Source organism: Lepidochelys kempii, chromosome 3, assembly GCF_965140265.1.
Source record: "Lepidochelys kempii isolate rLepKem1 chromosome 3, rLepKem1.hap2, whole genome shotgun sequence".
In the NCBI taxonomy this organism is placed as follows: Eukaryota; Metazoa; Chordata; order Testudines; family Cheloniidae; genus Lepidochelys; species Lepidochelys kempii.
The window spans coordinates 77,417,187-77,437,865 of record NC_133258.1 but is presented as its reverse complement, the minus strand read 5'-3'; the positions used below and the strand labels follow the sequence as shown (position 1 = coordinate 77,437,865).

The 20,679-nt window shown below is 41.4% G+C and overlaps 1 protein-coding gene across 6 annotated transcripts in view; it reads right to left on the bottom strand.

The window, feature by feature from the left end:
- Positions 1-20,679, bottom strand: part of GRIK2 (glutamate ionotropic receptor kainate type subunit 2) — a 611,480-nt gene that overhangs the window by 243,579 nt on the left and 347,222 nt on the right. For all 6 annotated transcript variants that reach the window (XM_073336875.1, XM_073336874.1, XM_073336872.1 and 3 more), the window contains one exon: positions 4,410-4,616. In XM_073336875.1, the coding sequence (XP_073192976.1) occupies positions 4,410-4,616 (207 nt within the window). The remainder of the gene's footprint in view (positions 1-4,409; positions 4,617-20,679) is intronic.

Below are 20,679 nucleotides of genomic sequence, written 5' to 3'. Positions count from 1 at the left end.
GCCCCTCTTCAATTCTGCACAGTCATCCCCACTCTTTAGCCCCCACTCTCACCCTGTGCTCACACACAGATTCATAGGACTGCAGCTCCCTGGGCTCATTTTGCTTGGGGTGAATCCCTGAATGGATGCCAGAAGCTACTTGTCCCTCCAGACCAATCACAAGCTGTTTCGGGCTCAGGCTGTGCTCAAGGTCTCTCCTGTTCTTCTAAAGAGCCTACTTATAGGGCAGGAGAGAGGCAACCTGATTACTCCTACAAATCTACTCCTTCGGATGAGCTGTGGGAGGACAAAAAGGACATTCACACACACCTCCAGCTGCAACAAAGTTTTCCCTCCCATATGCCTACCCACACGCAGGACCTAGGGCGAGCAGTTGGTCCTTATCTTTACTGGTGTGTAATTGCTGTATGTATTATGGGTGGTGCTATGTTGGTTAAATTTATTTTATTCTGTGTTCAAGTCAAGTTAGAATTATGTTTTTGTTTCCACACAATCCCCTGCATTATGTTGTAGTGTTTGGGTGGATGCTGTCTTTGCAGGAGGGTACATTTATTTGGGTGTTTGGGCTAGGATGATAGATGTGTATTTCCCAGAATTATGGTATTCATATGTAGCTGAGACTAAAGGACTCACCAATGAGACTGTTTGGAATCTTTCCCAGCCCTAGCACTTTCTACTGGAGTAGAGCATAGGTTGGTGCAAGCTGCGTGTCTTGGCCTGGATGGTGCATCTTGCTGGATAGCCATTTTGATCTCAGAGTCTACCAGCCAAGACAAAGATTGGCTCGTGCTCAGGTTAAACAGCCTCAACCACTCTGTAGTGAAAAGATTACGCTCACTTGTTTCCTTCATTTATTTACATATTTGTTTATTTAATGAAGTTGCGGCCTATATGCTACAAATTATCCCTAGCCTGTGAGGTGCCTTTGCCGAGGGGATTCTCAGAATGTCTGGAAATCACTCAGCACATTATGAGTGTCACTCTAAACAAATAATCTGGATGGGAGGTCACTGGATGGTTACAAACAAAAAATAACAGGCTGCTGTAAACACAGATGGAGGAACTAAGTAAAAAGGATGACTCTAAAGTGATTCAAGCTGAAGTGGCAGAGGGAGATGATCATATATAATCATTTTCTACCTTGATGTCTCCACACTAAATAGTTGGGGAACTTCTCATATCTAAAATATTTGCTTACTAATTACACACACACACACACACAGACTCACAGAGATAGATATATAAAATAGAGCTACAGAGGGATACAGCTAAATATAGAGAAAAGAATAACATACATAGAAAGATAAGAATAGGCATAAAAGCTGAGAGAGAAATAGAGAAAGCAATTAGACTGGTTGAAAATGTTCAATCAAAATGGTTTTTGACTGAAAATTGGGGTTTTGAATAAATGAATTATTTTGCGACAAATAACTGCTTGTTACAGGAAAAAAACATACTTTTAAATGAAACAACAAAAAAAGCCACATCACCCAAAAACTAAAAACAAAAGTGATTCAGGAATGCTGTTGTGGTGCATCATGGGAGTTGCAGTTTGGGTGCCTGTCACTGGGTAACACCGGTCCTTAATGAGGGAGCATAGCCAGTGCACCTGTGACTCATCATCTACCTCCTAACTGGGTGTCAAAGAGGGCACCCAGGCCTTAGAAGGGAGAGATATCTGGTGAATCAGAGCTGCCTGACTCAGTTAGGAAAAGGGCAGGTGAGAGGTGCCATAAACCAGGGGGACTGTGGAAGGTCCCTGAAAAAAGCTGTACATGGTTTCTGGGGTATGGCTGAAGCAGCTAGACCTCCCCAAGCCAGAGAACCAGAGCAAGAAGGCTGCAGAAAGCTGAAGGTGAGGGACCACCAGAGGGAGTTGCCTGCAGACTTCTAAGCTGGAGTGTGAAGCTGAGAGCTGGAGAGGATTGATGCAACAAACGGGTTTACCTCCATGCTGAAGAGCTGGAGCAAGAGGGCTGGAAAGGACTAGTGGCTCCCCTGCTGAACTCCCAGCAGAAAGGCTGTGGGTGTCTCTGCTGGGAAGAGCTGGATTGCACTCCAGCTGGACGGGGTGGGGTTGCTGCTCTGTTAAAAGGCAAGAGATGACTGACGAAGAGCACAGGCATGGTGGAAGATGCCAGAGTGTAATATGCGGGGCATCAAGGGAATAGATATTGTGTGATTTTAAGGGGGTAATAAATTGTCTATGTTTGGGGTCTTTTGTTATGGACTCTTTAGACTATGTTGTAATAAACCGTCCCCAATGAGAGGAAACTGAGTGATGATAATGGGCAGGGTTCAGCACCGGAGGCTCATTTCTAGTTCATGTCTTATGTTCCTAAAAGCTCATGCTTCAGGGTTTTAGCCAGCTACCTGCACACTCAGATTTTATTTTCACCCAATATATTCTGGGAAGATTTTAATTTTTTTCTCCCCTTCTTTTGAAGCCTCAGGGATAGCCACGGCTAGAGATGGGACACTGCACAGGGAGGGCCAGTGCTCTGAGGTGGCACCGAACATTCTTTCTCTCAGGTGCTTGGCTGTCTAGTTCTTATTCACATGTTCAGGCTCTAACTTAAGCATCATAAGAGGGATTGCGAAGGAATGTTCCCTCAGGTCAGATTGGCAAAGGCTTTCATCTTCCTCTGCAGCATGTGGGTGCAGCACATGCCAGGATTATCTGGGTATTTCTCACTTACTCATTTCCCTGCCGTTGTGGGCTCTTGGGCACCAGAGCACCTCGGTCCCTCCAATTCTCTGCCTGTTGCACATAATCATCTAGTCTCCTGTGGACTGTAATACTTCGATCTAATTTCAACTGTTGGGTTTAGTGTGCAGGTTCTGGGTGGTAACTGGTGGCCTACCCGATATACAGGAGGTCTGTATATACAGGATGATCTGGTAGTCCCTTCTGGCCTTAAGCTCTGTAAATTAAAAAGTCAAAATTTTCCATGGAGGAAGGGGGAATATTGATCCAACCAGTGAATGAGCTTGAGGCCGCATGGGTAAAAACAGTTATTGAGTTTGTGATATATCATCTGAAGGGAGTGACTGGAGCAGCCCCAGCTCTAAACTTTTCATTTCAGTGCCAGAATTTCTTCAGACATGTCTTAGGACATGTCTACACTGCCCTGCAGTTCGGACTATGGGAGTGTGTATAGCAGTGCGCACTGATGTGCTGCACTGTTCCTCCCCGTGTGGATGCTGCAGGCACAAGATAAAAACTTTGCATTAACGTACTTCTCTTCAAAACAGGATTACAATATAATTTAAGAGAAGGGTGTTAAAGTAATACTTATAGTAAATCTGAATATCCTGGCATATGTTCTCACTGTCTTGTGAACCTTTTGGGCAAACAGAGGCAGGCAGGATAGGTTCAAGTCGGTCAAAAACTGTCTGTTCTTGCTTCAGAAGACCCATGCATTTTTCCCAGTGTCCCCCTGAAAAGGTGTGACTGGAGCTACAGAATAATCTTCCTATCTTTTGGTTGTATTAAATCAAATTCATGCACAGGTTTATTTGGTTTATTTCAAGTGGCTTTGATCAGATGTCTGGACATTGACCAATTTACCAAAATCAACAAACACAAAGAAGCTAGAGACAATTGCATAATTTGCAAACAGACTAAACTCCATTTCCAAGAGACCAAATTCAATTGGCACCATCAACTGAGAAAGTTTTAAAGGCCAGAGAAAAGGGATGCCTGACTTATTCAATTACAAACAATTGCCAGTAATGATATCTGTTTTGACTCAGATTGAATTACCCTGCTGCTTCAGTGTGCATTGATATTTCTGTCTTACTGCCTGGACTTTACAGCAGATGTTTTAAGGAGAAAAGACAGGGATCTGCTCAGTGTATGTTAATGGGAGATAATACTGCATATTTTAAAGGTTATATAGGGTTTCCTCTGGGACACAGTATCAAATCTCCTGCCAGAAAAGAAGGGCTGATTGCTCCTGAATGATTAAGTTAGTGATTATGATATTTCTTTTCACAAGGGAAATACATTGCTCCTAAGAAATCATTGTGGATGTTATCTATTCTACATTTAGATTTGGAAATGATTCATGAAAGCATGAAGCTCTTTCCATTTGGAAGACAAAAACAGAGATGCAAAATAAATAGCTCATGTTTAATGATACATTTTAAAAACTGGAAAAAAGCATCTTTAAGGTTTTTTTTTTTGGTTTGGTTTGGGGTTTTTTTTGTTTTGTTTTGTTGTTGTTGTTTTAAGTACGGTGACTTGTTAGCCTAGAAAATCTCAGCATACCATTAGCATTAACATACACTATTATAACAATCTATCCATGTAAAAAAAGCAATCAGTAACCTGCAGGACCTTGTTAAATGTTGCCCTCACTTAAATTTCAGTAAGATAGCAGACAAGCTTCCAAAAAGGAACTTACATGATCAATTAGTTCACGAACCATTCCATTCCATTGTCCACTGGTATCATCCTGGGCTCCAAATTTGCCATCCTCCACCAGCCTAATTTCATAGGTAAATCCAAGGATGGTAGCTAGCTCCCTGAGGAGGTCAATGCAATATCCCTCAAATCGATCATTCCCATACAGAGGTTTGTCAGACTTCTTGAACATCACATATGGCTCTTCCTGTAAGTGAAGACACAGAGAGGGAGCTTCAGTTATTGTATAAAGTTGTTAATATATTACCACACAGAGACAGAGGTGGACTTTAAAAAGAAAATCCTGTTGTCTCCCCTCTATCAAGGGAAAATTTACCTTGGATTACTCAAAAACGCTCTCATTTTTAAGTGAAAAAAATGAGCCAATAGTGAAGCCACATCTTCAGTGCAGCCGCACCCTACCTAATCTGAAATGTGTTCTCTACCGAATTGCTTATTGTCTAACATATTACTTGGGTAGAATCCTGTAAACTGCTTAAAATGAAAGCAATCTAACAATGTGGTTATTTGGCGACTGAAAAATTAATAGTTTTAATTCAGAATGTCAATCAAGAGTGTTAAGTATTGCATGCTATAATTTTTGTATAAGTGGGGATGTTAACTGCTTTTGCAATATTTTTTTTTAAATAAGCATGTAGAAAACCTTTCAAAACACAAATCAGTAACAGTATATTCTGGTCCGCTGCATCAAGATATATATTTTGCTATTTATGAGACTGCAGAAAGCCCATGAAAACATTAACAAAAAAATAAATTAAAAAAAATTAAGTCCATGGAAACTGAATTTTAATTCCTTCAAACCTTCAGCTGATATTTAATTGTAAGGTTAAGATGTGACTGAAGATTTAGGTAGATGTTTATTGTATTAAGTGGTATACAGAAGACAGTCAACATTTTAAAACAATTGGCAGATCATTAGTAATTTATTTGGTAGGAAACTAATATCTACTACTATGCATAACTTCTTGTTATGTTTTGTATGCAGAATAAATGTAGTTTTCATTACATGTAATGCTGGGAGGGAAAAGAAATACCACATCAAGAATTTTCTATTACCAACCTCCAGTTTCCTTTTGACACAGAATAGGTTAAATACATGAGCTCAAGCTTTTCTCCTGTTTTAGAACCTTTCCCCATTTTAGACAGAATAAAAAATAACCACAAAGTAAGGCAAGAAAAATTGCACCAGATGCAATTACTGCACCAGACACAAGACTCAATGAATAATAAAATAACTCTCCTGGGTAACTTTATAAAATTCATACAGTACTAAACCTCTACATCAGCATTCACTGGGGTTAAAGGCACCTCATTCTAGTGGCACTTGGCAGCTTTAATAAGAGTCTGTCAGCATTTTCGCTATAAACACCATTTTTGAGGAGTCCCATAATTGATCCATTTAATTTGCATAAAGATGAAACTTTTGCACATATGATTTTTGCCCAGATACAAGGGTAGGAGAGAGAGAGAGGGGTTTGTTGTAGTTAGAACAAAACATGTTCAAATAGTATGTTATGTGGAAGGGTTGTTTTGGTCATCTTTTGTATTAAAAAGATCAATATTTGTTTTCTCCAAATTGTCATGTTATGACGCTATTTCACACATTTCTACTTAAAGAAATAAATGTAGGGCCTGATCTGGCAAAAGCTGGACCCACATAAGTCATTCCATTGGCTCCTCACATTAGTAAGAGCTACTCATGAGTTAGATTTTTTGTTATGGATCAGCACTTTGGTTTTTAACATTAAATTTGGCAAGTGGTTCAGGAGTTTTTGTATTTCTTAATTAAAAATATGAATTTTTATGTTGAAATTTGTTAAATCTGGAAACAGATCACTGCGTATACTCACTGGCTCTTTTTCATAGCTTGTTTTAGTAGGCAAACTGCATTTCCTACTATGTACAGAACAATGTGCACGCTACCTCCCAAGTTGCAAAACTCCATTAGCTTCAGTGAGATATTTCATATAAGCTTTATAATGTAAGGGCTATTATGGTATTTCAAGAGTCAGAATGAAGTCAAACTTTTTCTGGAATTTTGTATGAATTGTGTGGAGTGCAAGACAATGATATTATGCAAAATCCAAGCAAACTGAAAAGCATGTAATAATTTAAGGGTCTTGAATATTTCAGTGGAAAGGATATTGGAATTATTTTGTGTTTTTCATTCTCATGTCTAAAAAATTGTAAAAAATGCAATTACTAGAGCTGGGTAAGAAACAATTTTCCTGTTCCATTCAAGTTTGAAGTATCAAAAAAAACCAAACAAACAAACAAAAACTGTCTATCCCGAATCAGGACTAAAGTCAAAATCTTGAACATTTTCATAAACTGAAAAGCTGAAAAATATTTCTGTTTGGGTCAATCAGAACATTTCATGTTGATAATTTTGAAAGATTTCATTTTGAGTTTGACCATTTCTTTCTCTCTTTTCTTTTTTCTTTCTTTTCTTTTTTGTACTATACTTAGCTTATATTTCTAAACAAAACGTTGAGGCAGAAAACAAGACTATTTTAATTCATAACCAAACATTCTGACAATTTCAAAACTCTTTTTAAAAAAAAAATTGAGAGTCAAAAAATGGTCACAAAAACGGTTTCAGTTTCAATGAACTGGCATTTTCTGATGAAAAACATTTTTTTTTTAAACATTTACCAACCATCTCTATAAATATGACACCCTCGGGTCTGAGAAAATGTTGTACACTGTTCACAGAGCACTATGTGGTTAGAAAAGCAATCCAATTTTAGCTAAGTACAGCTCAGAGAACTATGTAAGAATGTGTAGCCTTGGAAACTTGATTCTCTAGGTAAAAAGAAAAATGCTTTGCCTTTGGTAAGCTGATGGCAATTAATAACCAGATCACTTCAGTTATGGAAGCTGTGTACTTTTGGGAGGGTCAGAAATGCCTGGAACCTCTTTATTTGCCTGATTTCTTAAAATATTATCTCAAGATGTATGGAAAAGCTCAGCAGTACATGCAGAAAAGGCAGAAGAGTTCAGTTAATATATCTGTTCTACATTTGGGAAAAAACAGATGATTTAGACATATTATATGAATATGAAGCACTTCTCATTCCAGTAGTAAGACAGGAGGGTATCAAACAGCAGCTACTAAATTTAGAATTTTTTTAAATCAGCAAAGAAAGAAAAATTGCATCCAAGAGTTTTTAAAGAGCTGGCCAAAGGAGCTTGCTGGATATCTAATGTTGCTTTTCAATAACTCTTCTCACACTGTGGAAGATTCAGAAGACTAGAAGAAAGCTAATGTTGTGCTAATATTTTAAAAGTATAAATGAGATGACTAGCAATTATAGGCCTATCAATCTGATCTTGATCCTAGGTAAAATAACAGAGTGGATAATACAGGACCAGATTAATAAAGAATTAAATTAGAGTAATATAATTAATGCCAATCAACATAGATTTATGGAAAATACATCCTGTGAAACTAACTTGGTATCTTTCCTTGTTAAGATTATAAGTCCAGTTGATCAAGGTGTTAGTGTTGATGATACTGAGATTCCTGTATGGCATTTAACATGCTACTGCACATTTTGATTAAAAAAAAAGGGGTTTGTGACTCCGTGGTAAGACTGGTATAGTGATCCAGGAGTTCACATTTGGTACTGGCTTGGTGAAATCTAATTATAGAACACATTACCAGTTTGGGCTGTCTGTCCTGTTTTCTGATAGGTAGGCTCTCACAGTTGTGAACCATTCCAGACAGCATGACACTTGGCCCTATGCTATTTAACATTTATTAATGACATGGTAGAACACAAAATCTTCAATAATGAAGTTTTCATATGATGCACAAACTGGGGGAGTGGTAAATAATGAAGAGGAGAGGTCACTCACACAGAGTGAACTGAATTGTTTGGTAAGCTGAGCACCATCAGACAATATGTTTTAATAGAGCTAAATGTAAACGTATACATCTAGGAACAAAGAATGTAGGCCATACTTACTGGATGGAGGATACTATCCTGGGAAGCAGTGACTCTAAAAAATATTTGGGGGTTGTTGGGATAAAACAGCTGAACATGAGCTCCAACTGTGATTCTGTGGCCAAAAGGGCTAATGCAATTCTTGGAGGCATAAACAGGTGAATCTCAAGTAGGAATAAAGAGGTTATATTATCTCTGTATTTGGCACTGCTGCAAGTGCTGTTGGAATACTGTGTCCAATTCTGGTGTCTGCAATTCAAGAAGGATGCTGATAAATTGGAGAGGATTCAGAGAAGAGCCACAGGATGGTTAAATAATTGGGAAATCTACCTCTTAGGGACTGAGCTCCTTGAGTCTATCTATTTAGCTTAACCAAGAGAAAGTCATGAGGCAACTTGATCACAGTCTATAAGTCTCTACATAGGGAACAAACATTTGATAATAGGCTCTTTAATCTAGCAGACAAAGGTATAATGAAATGCAATGGCTGGAGGTTGAAGAAAAATTCAGACTGGAAATAAGGCGTGCATTTTAAAGTAATTGTAATCAACCCTCTGGAATAATTTACAAAGGAGTGAAGTAGATTCTCCATCACTGGCAAATTTGAAAATCAAGATGTCAGTGTCCTGTTACTGAAAATGAAATGGTGAGAAATCTTTTTATACACCGAGCTCACTAAGCTGCATACATCCAATCCCAGCTTGCTAGCTTTTTTAAGGAGAATTTAATATTATGTAATTTGACCTGATTTTGCTTTCAGAGGTTTTGAAGGCTGACAATGATTATCTGATGACTCCCAATATTACATGTGTGTTAGATCCACATCATATTTGCTCTGCATCTCCATAATCTTTTGTGTGATGAAACATTTTCCTAGAAAGAAATATTTTAGAAAACTGCATCTATAGAATGTGTGTGTACCTAAAAAAGCCAATCTTAATAAAAAGCAATATGCAGCTGAAAATCTCAGTGGACTTTTCCTTAAAAACTGCTGGCATCATATTGAATGACATTTGTAAATTATGAATTTTGTTCACTAGCATAACACTTGAAACACAAATAGTAATACATCATAGCCTGTTATAGATAAAAAGATACAATGTGCCTCAGACAACATATATTTGTGCCAGAGGTCACATGAACAAATAGCATGGTTCTGACCAATTGATGTTCTGTGCACCTTGGTAAATAGAGGTCAAATGAACTAAAGGAACAGCTCAGATAGCCCAAGATCCACAGTTCCTTGCAGTCTCTGTCCATTGCCTCCCTGCTCAGCTAGAAGCCATTTTGGCTGCCTTCAAAGACAGATTATCTTGAATTTGTTGTGATTTAATTGTCTAACATGGCAGTTTTCCGTGCACCGAAGAGGGCACCATAACACACACCTCAACAATTGTCTATTTTCTATTTCTTTATGGAAGTTAGAAATGGTAACTGTTTATCTTCAGAAGTTTATTTTTCTTGTGAGGCATCCTAGGAGATTTGTTCCAGACTCCTTCACTAAAATAATTCATGTACATTAAGTAGGAGCAGCATCCATGTTGCATGGTTTAAAGTACTGTTAATTAGAGTATTAATTTTTTTCATTAACAACAACTTTATGCTTTTCCTTTCTTTAATTCCCACCATGTAACTCAAGGTCTTGACCAGCAAAGGGAGCAAAATCAAGTCAATAATTAGATAGATGTGAATGCAGAAGCAGTGGAGGCAAGAACACAGCCATATTGCTTAAAGGACATTTATAAAACCTTGTTTACATTTTTTAACTTAAACAGAGGATACAGGTATTTTTGTTCCTTTCCGACAGACTCCCATCACACCAGGGAAAAGTAACATCCTCATACCACCTTTGTTAATTCCCACTGAATGGCATGAAGCAGGGTTTTATGAATTAGTTTAACTACAGGTGAATATCAGTTCAACCCAAACAAACAAAGCCTCTCAGATATACTGTAGAGATGTGTATCATACCACAGGAAAAGCTGAAGCAAGATTCCCATGAAAAGCATGATTCTGTTTCCCCACCCACTTATTATTCTGTTTTAGTTTAGTTTTGTTTATTATTGGCACCATTGTCTTTCACTATTGCATTTTAGCAGTTAATATGTTACAAGAACAATGTTCATTTTTCTTCCTTAGCTGGGGAATACAAAAAAAGAAATAATGTATAGGAATAAAACACATGTAGAAGCATGTAATTTTATGGTTTCAAGTCATGATGTGGGGGGGGGGAGGTTGCACGGGGGCTGATAGTACAGATTTTAAATCTCAAAAAATACCATTATTGGCATGGTTAGGAAAATCATTCCTTACATGGAGACAGAAGAAAAATTGTTCCAAAAAGGTGGGCATTCCTTTGACAAGTGAAATAAAGACTAGTTCTGGCAGCTATCTGAAACTGTCTCGCTTGAGTGGCTTTGTTACAGCCTGCAATACAGGACGGTATATGTTGTTGGCTCCTGAGAAGCACACAGTATCCTTCCCCTCTAAACTGTGTGTGTTTTTCCACTTAAAAGACAATCTCAAGACAGTTTCTGCACAGTTTTCTTTTGAGCTTCATTATTAAGACACAGAGTAATAATAACCTCTCTTTTAAGTAAGGAAGGAGACTGAAGATTAGAGACTATCAAGTCTCCACTCAATGATATAGGCACACATTTGCCTTTGCTCCCAAGTTGGTAGGGGCTGGGGTTCTGAGGAAGGGGAAGAGAGTGCCTTAGGCAACTCTGTAGTGAACCTCTGACCAGCTGAGGAGTAACATCCAGGAGTTCTGGAGGGAGTTGTGTCTATTACTCTCCCTCAGAAGGAATGAACAGCATTTTGACTCTTAGCATTTTGACTCTTAGGGGCTTGGAAACCACATCCTGAGCAATGTTGTTATACCAACCTAACTCCCCAGTATAGACAGCAATATGTCTATGAGAGGGCTTCTCCTGTTGACATAGCTACTGCCTCTCAAGAAGGTGGAGTACCTATGCCGATAGGAGCAGCTCTCCTGTTGGTATAGGTAGCATCTTCACTTAGCCCTAGTCTACACTAGGACTTTAGGTCGAATTTAGCAGCGTTAAATCGATGTAAACCTGCACCCGTCCACATGATGAAGCCCTTTATTTCGACATAAAGGGCTCTTAAAATCGATTTCCGTACTCCACCACTGACAAGTGGATTAGCGCTTAAATCGGCCTTGCCGGGTTGAATTTGGGGTACTGTGGACACAATTTGACGGTATTGGCCTCCGGGAGCTATCCCAGAGTGCTCCATTGTGACCGCTCTGGACAGCACTCTCAACTCAGATGCACTGGCCAGGTAGACAGGAAAAGAACTGCGAACTTTTGAATCTCATTTCCTGTTTGGCCAGCGTGGCAAGCTGCAGGTAACCATGCAGAGCTCATCAGCAGAGGTGACCATGATGGAGTCCCAGAATCGCAAAAGAGCTCCAGCATGGACTGAACGGGAGGTACGGGATCTGATCGCTGTATGGGGAGAGGAATCTGTGCTATCAGAACTCTGTTCCAGTTTTCGAAATGCCAAAACCTTTGTCAAAATATCCCAGGGCATGAAGGACAGAGGCCATAACAGGGATCCGAAGCAGTGCCTCATGAAACTTCAGGAGCTGAGGCAAGCCTACCAGAAAACCAGAGGGGCGAACGGCCGCTCCGGGTCAGAGCCCCAAACATGCCACTTCTATGATCAGCTGCATGCCATTTTAGGGGGTTCAGGCACCACTACCCCAGCCGTGTTGTTTGATTCCTTCAATGGAGATGGAAGCAACATGGAAGCAGGTTTTGGGGACGAAGAAGATGATGAGGAGGAGGAGGTTGTAGATAGCTCACAGCAAGCAAGGGGAGAAACCGGTTTTCCCAACAGCCAGGAACTGTTTCTCACCCTGGACCTGGAGCCAGTACCCCCCAAACCCACCCAAGGCTGCCTCCTAGACCCGGCAGGCGGAGACGGGACCTCCGGTGAGTGTACCTTTTAAAATACTATACACGGTTTAAAAGCAAGCATGTGAAAGGATTAATTTGCCCTGGCATTCGCGGCTCTCCTGGATGTACTCCCAAAGCCTTTGCAAAAGGTTTCTGGGGAGGGCAGCCCTATTACGTCCTTCATGGTAGGACACTTTACCACTCCAGGCCAGTAACATGTACTCGGGAATCATTGTACAACAAAGCATTGCAGTGTATGTTTGCTGGCGTTCAAACAACATCCGTTCTTTATCTCTCTGTGTTATCCTCAGGAGAGTGAGATATCATGCATGGTCACCTGGTTGAAATAGGGTGCTTTTCTTCAGGGGACCCAGTTCCTGCTGGGCTGTTTGCCTGTGGCTGAACAGAAATGTTCCCCGCTGTTAGCCACGGAGAAAGGGGTGGGGGGTAGCCATGCGGTGGGGGGAGGCAAAATGCGACCTTGTAAGGAAAGCATATGTGCTATGTATGTAGTGTTAACAGCAAGGTTTACCCTGAAAGATTGTAGCCACTGTTTTATAAAATGTGTCTTTTTAAATACCGCTGTCCTTTTTTTTTCTCCACCAGCTGCATGTGTTTCAATGATCACAGGATCTTCTTCTCAGAGGCTAGTGAAGATTAGAAAGAAAAAAAAAACGCACTCGTGATGAAATGTTCTCTGAGCTTATGCTGTCCTCCTACACTGACAGAGCACAGACAAATGCGTGGAGGCAAATAATGTCAGAGTGCAGAAAACACAAAATGACCGGGAGGAGAGGTGGCAGGCTGAAGAGAGTAAGTGGCGGGCTGAAGACAGGGCTGAAGCTCAAATGTGGCAGCAGCATGATGAGAGGAGGCTGGATTCAATGCTGAGGCTGCTGGAGGATCAAACCAGTATGCTCCAGTGTATGGCTGAGCTGCAGCAAAGGCAGCTGGAGCACAGACTGCCACTACGGCCTCTGTGTAACCAACCGCCCTCCTCCCCAAGTTCCATAGCCTCTACACCCAGACGCCCAAGAATGCGGTGGGGGGGGGGCACCGGCCAACCAGCCACTCCACCACTGAGGATTGCCCAAAAAAAAGAAGGCTGGCATTCAATAAATTTTAAAGTTGTAAACTTTTAAAGTGCTGTGCTTAAAGTGCTGTGTGGCATTTTCCTTCCCTCCTCCACCACCCCTCCTGGGCTACCTTGGTAGTCATCCCCCTATTTGTGTGATGAATGAATAAAGAATGCATGAATGTGAAGCAACAATGACTTTATTGCCTCTGCAAGCGGTGATCGAAGGGAGGAGGGGAGGGTGGTTAGCTTACAGGGAAGTAGAGTGAACCAAGAGGCGGGGGGTTTCGTCAAGGAGAAACAAACAGAACTTTCACACCGTAGCCTGGCCAGTCATGAAACTGAGTTTCAAAGCTTCTCTGATGCGTACCGCGCCCTCCTGTGCTCTTCTAACCACCCTGGTGTCTGGCTGTGCGTAACCAGCAGCCAGGCGATTTGCCTCAACCTCCCACCCCGCCATAAACGTCTCCCCCTTACTCTCACAAATATTGTGGAGCACACAGCAAGCAGTAATAACAGTGGGAATATTGGTTTCGCTGAGGTCTAAGCGAGTCAGTAAACTGCACCAGCGTGCCTTTAAACATCCAAATGCACATTCTACCACTATTCTGCACTTGCTCAGACTGTATTTGAACAGCTCCTGACTACTGTCCAGGCTGCCTGCGTACGGCTTCATGAGCCATGGCATTAAGGGGTAGGCTGGGTCCCCAAGGATAACTATAGGCATTTCAACATCCCCAACAGTTATTTTCTGGTCTGGGAATAAAGTCCCTTCCTGCAGCTTTTGAAACAGACCAGAGTTCCTGAAGATGCGAGCGTCATGCGCCTTTCCCGGCCATCCCACGTTGATGTTGGTGAAACGTCCCTTGTGATCCACCAGAGCTTGCAGCACTATTGAAAAGTACCCCTTGCAGTTTATGTACTTGCCGGCTTGGTGCTCTGGTGCCAAGATAGGGATATGGGTTCCGTCTATGGCCCCACCACAGTTAGGGAATCCCATTGCAGCAAAGCCATCCACTATAACCTGCACATTTCCCAGGGTCACTACCCTTGATATCAGCAGATCTTTGATTGCATGGGCTACTTGCATCACATCAGCCCCCACAGTAGATTTGCCCACTCCAAATTGATTCCCAACTGACCGGTAGCTGTCTGTCATTGCAAGCTTCCACAGGGCTATAGCCACTCGCTTCTCAACTGTGAGGGCTGCTCTCATCTTGGTATTCATGTGCTTCAGGGCAGGAGAAAGCAAGTCACAAAGTTCCATGAAAGTGCCCTTTCGCATGTGAAAGTTTCGCAGCCACTGGGAATCATCCCAGACCTGCAACACTATGCGGTCCCACCAGTCTGTGCTTGTTTCCCGAGCCCAGAATCGGCGTTCCACAGCATGAACCTGCCCCATTAGCACCATGATGCATGCACTGGCAGGGCCCATGCTTTCAGAGAAATCTGTGTCCATGTCCTGATCACTCACGCGACCGCGCTGACGTCGCCTACTCGCCCGGTATCGCTCTGCCAGGTTCTGGTGCTGCATATACTGCTGGATAATGTGTGTGGTGTTTAATGTGCTCCTAATTGCCAAAGTGAGCTGAGTGGCCTCCATGCTTGCCTTGGTATGGTGTCTGCTCAGAAAAAAGGCGCGGAACGATAGTCTGCTGTTGCAAGGGGCGACTGACGACACGGCTTACAGGGTTGGCTTCAGGGAGGTAAAATCAACAAAGGGGGTGGCTTTACATCAAGGAGTATTTCAGGCAGGACTTCACGGAGGGTTCCAATAAGAAATGGTGCACTTAAGTTATTGTTCTTATTGGAACAAGGAGGTTAGTCTGGCCTCTGATTGATACATGGCTAGATTTACCTCGCTGCACCTTCCCTGTGAGTGACTGCAGTGTGACCTAGAGGAATGAGTCCCCTAGACAGGGGGTGGGGGGAGGGGAAGCAAATGAGTGCAAAACAAATCTGGTCTATTTCTTGTTTTGATACACTCCATCTATCTTTTACATCTTTGGCTGGCAGCAGATGGTGCAGGACTGCATGCCATCCACATCTCATGGCTGCTCGGCAGAAGATGGTACAATCCCACTGCTAGCACTCCATATCGCCTGCCTGCTCACCATAAGATGGTTCAATAGGACTGACTGCAGGACTAAAGAGAATGACTTGATCAAGTCACTCCAAATTTGGTCCCTGCGCCCATGTCTGTCCAGGCACTCCCGGCCGACGCGGCCAAGAGCACCTCTGACATGACAATGACGGCTACCAGTCCTATTGCACCGTCTGCTGCCACAAGGCAAAGGGTTGCTGCTACTTTGTAGCAATGCAGTACCGCGTCTGCCAGCACCCAGGAGACATACGGTGATGGTTACCTGAGCGGGCTCCATGCTTGCCGTGGTATGGCGTCTGCACAGGTAACTCAGGAAAAAAGGTGTGAAACGATTGTCTGCCCTTGCTTTCACGGAGGGAGGGAGGGAATGGGGGCCTGACAATATGTACCCAGAACCACCCGCGGCAATGTTTTAGCCCCATCAGGCATTGGGATCTGAACCCAGAATTCCAATGGGCAGCGGAGACTGTGGGAACTGTGGGATAGCTACCCACAGTGCGACACTCTGGAAGTTGACTCTAGCCTCAGTACTATGGAAGCGCTCTGCCGAGTTAATTCACTTAATGCACTTAGAGCATTTTCTGTGGGGACACACACACTCGAATATATAAAACCGATTTCTAAAAAAACGACTTCTATAAATTCGACCTAATTTCGTAGTGTAGACATACCCTAAATGAAGGTGTAAGTGGAGACAAGCCCTTAATGACAAATGTTTCCCAGTTTACATACACTAGAAAACAGACAGAAAAGCAGAATGCTGAAGGGAAATAACTGTGAAAATTGAGAAGGCTCTCTGGGGTTCAGAGAATCACTGGTAAATAATGTGTATTAACCAAATGGTGAGCTTTTCCCTTCTTTTATTCATATTATTATTTGTATTACAATAGTGTCAACATGCTCCAATCAAGGTTGGAACTGCAGTGTGCTAGGTGCTGTACATACATCAGAAGAGCTTGCCGTCTGAAAATATAAGATATATAAAGGTAAGAGAAAAAAATATGACTATCCCCGTTTTTCAGTTGACACTGGGAGATTAAGTGACTTGATTTTGTTACACCGAGATTTAGAATGGTATAAATTTACAAGAAGCCTTTAATGAACTTGAAGTATGTGGGTTCTAAAGCAGGTACACTATTATACATCTAATTTTATAGCAAAAACACTTTCATGATGTTTTCATAAAAACAGGTTAAAAAAACCCAGAAAATTGAAAACATGTTCCTGGCATGGCAACTAGTGGGGTAGGGGCCAGCACCTAAGAATTATGTCACAGGCTATCTGTGCTCACTCAGATATAGCACAGTCCTTGCTTGTTTTCCGAAGGGGCAGGGATTCAGGGAGCAGAGTGGATCAAATGCTAGGGGGGAAAGAGAGACAGGAACTGTAGACACAACGTTTTCCACAGAAGAGAAAATGTCCATAACACCAGAGCCCAAGATGGCAGTGTAATTAGGTATTCCACTCGAAAGTGTATTAGAAACTTGAGGTAAACAGTAAAGGCCGTTTTTTCAAAGCTAAGCACTTAAGTTACAGCTGCACGATATAGGCACAGAAACCATTAGTAGCCTGAAATATGCAATTTGGGTAATTGTGTATGTAAATAGGGGTTTGTATGCTAATGTGTTTATCTGGGGAAAGTAATTATCCTTCTGCACATGGGCATGCATATTTTGCCAGTGCAATGTAGGTGCTCAATTTGGAAAAAAAATAGCATTAAGGGTGCTAAGAGTCAGAGCACCAATGACAAAATTTACTATATGTAATCAAGACTAGTCTCTTTTATTGGTTATTGATGACATAAACATTTCAGATGTTACATTACCTTTAGATTCCAACATGTGGATATCACAAAAGGGCTATCCCTAAGTCATTCCCCAACCTGAGTCTTTGGTAATTGGCAAGTGGCTGCCAAGCCATCTGGCTGTCTCTAGAATATAGTTTATTTTAAAAAAATTGGGAATATCAATATATATTAGCTATTCAGTTCATTTCACATTTATTTCACTAAAGAAATATTTTTCATTGATTCATAGATTATAGGGCCATAAAGGGCCACTATGATCATTTAGTCCTACCTCCTGTATAACACAGGCCACAGGACTTCCCCGAATTAATTCCTGTTTGAACTAGAGGATACTGTGACAAAGTTCCTGCTCTACCTTGGTGGGTCTTGTGCTTATTGACGGATTTGCTTGCCTTGGAGCTTCACGGCAGCCCTCAGCTTGGCCGTTTTTCTGAACCCACAGTCCAGGTCGACGACTCCCGTGTCTGACCAGGAGCTGGGAGGATTCGGGGGGAACCCGGGCCCGCCCCCTACTCCGGGTTCCAGCCCAGGGTCCTGTGGAATGCAGCTGTCTAAAGTGCCTCCTGGAACAGCTGTGCAACAGCTACAACTCCCTGGGCTACTTCCCCATGGCCTCCTTCCAACACCTTCTTTATACTCACCATAGGACCTTCCTCCTGGTGTCTGATAATGCTTGTACACCTCAGTCCTCCAACAGTCTGCGTTCTCGCTCCTAGTGCCTCTTGCTCCCAGCTCCTCACATGTACACCACAAACTGAAGTGAGCTCCTTTTTAAAACCAGGTGCCCTGATTAGCCTGCCTTAATTGATTCTAGCAGCTCCTTGATTGGCTGCAGGTGTTCTAATCAGCCTGTCTTAAGTGTCTCCAGAAGGTTCCTGGTAGTTCTGGAACCTTCCCTGTTACCTTACCCAGGGAAAAGGGACCTACTTAGCCTGCGGCGAATATCTTCTATTTCTATCTTCCATCTGGCCCGACCCTGTCACAATATCATCGAGAAAAAAAAATCCCAATCTATATTTTAAAATTGCCAGTGATGAAGAATCTACCACAAGCATTGGTAAACTGCCTTTTTTTCCTAATTGGTATCACTAAAATAAATTCTCACTGATGCAACAAAGAAGATTGTAATGTATTATGATTATTCTAGACATCAGATTAGAACTGTGGTTTTACAAACTAATTTTAATTTTTCAACCTACAGTTAACTGGGTGATATGGGACCATGTATGAACTGCAGATTTCCAAAATCTGACAGTGAAATTTAAATTCAAGTGAAAGGGTGTTTATTTTTGTTTTCTTTTCTCTCTCTCTTTCTCCTTTCTTTTACAAACAGATTTTGATAAAAATGTTTATTTAAATGTATTTCTTTTTATCATATTTAAACTAGAAAGTGAATGTCATTAGGAATGACAGCAATGATTTACACAAAGTGGCAATTATTACCTGCCACAAGACAAAACACAGGCTTCAAGTTTTGTGTGTGTGTATATATATATTTTTTTTTCTAAAGCTTTGCTAACACAAAAAAAGTGACAAATGTATCTTTCTGGATTCAAAGTGGCTTTTTTTATTTTAAGGCTTAAGAAAAATGGAATAATAAAATATTATTGCTGATCCCTTAGATCTGCATGCTGGGGAATCATAGAATATCAGGGTTGGAAGGGACCTCAGGAGATCATCTAGTTCAACCCCCTGCTCAAAGCAGGACCAATCCCCAACTAAATCATCCCAGCCAGGGCTTTGTCAAGCCTGACCTTAAAAACTTCAAAGGAAGGAGATTCCACCACCTCCCTAGGTAACGCATTCCAGTGCTTCACCACCCTCCTAGTGAAAAAGTTTTTCCTAATATCCAACCTAAATCTTCCCCACTGCAACTTGAGACCATTACTCCTTGTTCTGTCATCAGCTACCACTGAGAACAGTCTAGATCCATCCTCTTTGGAACCCTCTTTCAGGTAGTTGAAAGCAGCTATCAAATCCTGCCTCATTCTTCTCTTCTGCAGACTAAACAATCCCAGTTCCCTCAGCCTCTCCTCATAACTCATGTGTTCCAGTCCCCTAATCATTTTTGTTGCCCTCCGCTGGACGTTTTCCAATTTTTCCACATCCTTCTTGTAGTGTGGGGCCCAAAACTGGACAAAGTTCTCCAGATGAGGCCTCACCAATGTCCAATAGAGGGAAACGATTATGTCCCTTGATCTGCTGGAGGAAGGCATATGTGTTTAGGTCTGGGGAGATTAAAAATCAGTCACTAATAATCCTCTCCTCTACATCAGACAATGCAACTCCACACACTGATATAATCTATTTTAGCAGAGATATGTGGAACGCTGAACTCAGGTTTTAAAAACTATCTATTCACTAGCAGCATGAATAAGTAATAACAATGTGTGTAGTGAACTTTACACTTTTTGTTCTTTGCTCAATGTTTGGCAGATTTCAAATTCCTTTAACGAAATCACTATTTGAAATTATTCTAAGATTTTTTTTGTATTTATCTGTTGACTCTATAGATTTCTCATGAACGCTTTCCTCTGGTGACATATTTTCCTACGAACTGAGGTTGCATTCTTTTTTCTCTTGCTAGTTGGAGAGAGTCTGTATTGTGTTTTGTTTCCACTTAAAAAAAAATACAATAAAAAAGTCCTGTTACTGAGAAGAAGAATATTTTCCTGATGACTTGCCATTGTTAGACCTGGGAATTGTAATCTTTAGTTCTGCTCACTATGACTACTGGAGTTAAAATGCTGCCATATCTAATTAACATTTACGTCATAGGTAAGGGGTACACAAAGGGCTTTCACAGTTGGCAGTCACAATGCAAAAGGGAGAGATGAAGTACTTCAGTAGTTACAACCAATCAAAGAAATGTAATGTCCTATTCTGACCTCTCGTAGCCATTTGGGCAAGAGTATATTTGGTACAGGTGCCATGGCCAGGGACAAATGATTTCTCTACACGTTCAATATAGCATTGTCATTGACACAAGCCCATAGTGGATGTCTTTGTCTGGCACCTTTAAGGTACAGTTCAAAAGTCTGCCTCATGTGACCTTTCCGGTTCCAAAGTGTGTAACCACCATTATACTTCTGTGCATTATTTCTTAAAGCACTGAAAACAGAGTTCAGCTTTCCAGCACTGTCATCCTCACCTAAGCGCTTAAATAAAATATTTTGCCCCCAACAACAAACTTTTAACTTTAGCCAGATTGTAAATTAATTGGACTGCATCCCAGACAAGCTTGCTAAATTGCAGTTCCACCAAAGCAGAATGTTTTTTAGTGGAATCCTATTTTTACCAAAACTAATTCATTCAAACTACAGACTGCAAAATCATTAAATTGTTACACACTGCATAGACTTAACCTACTGTCAGCTGAACTGAATCA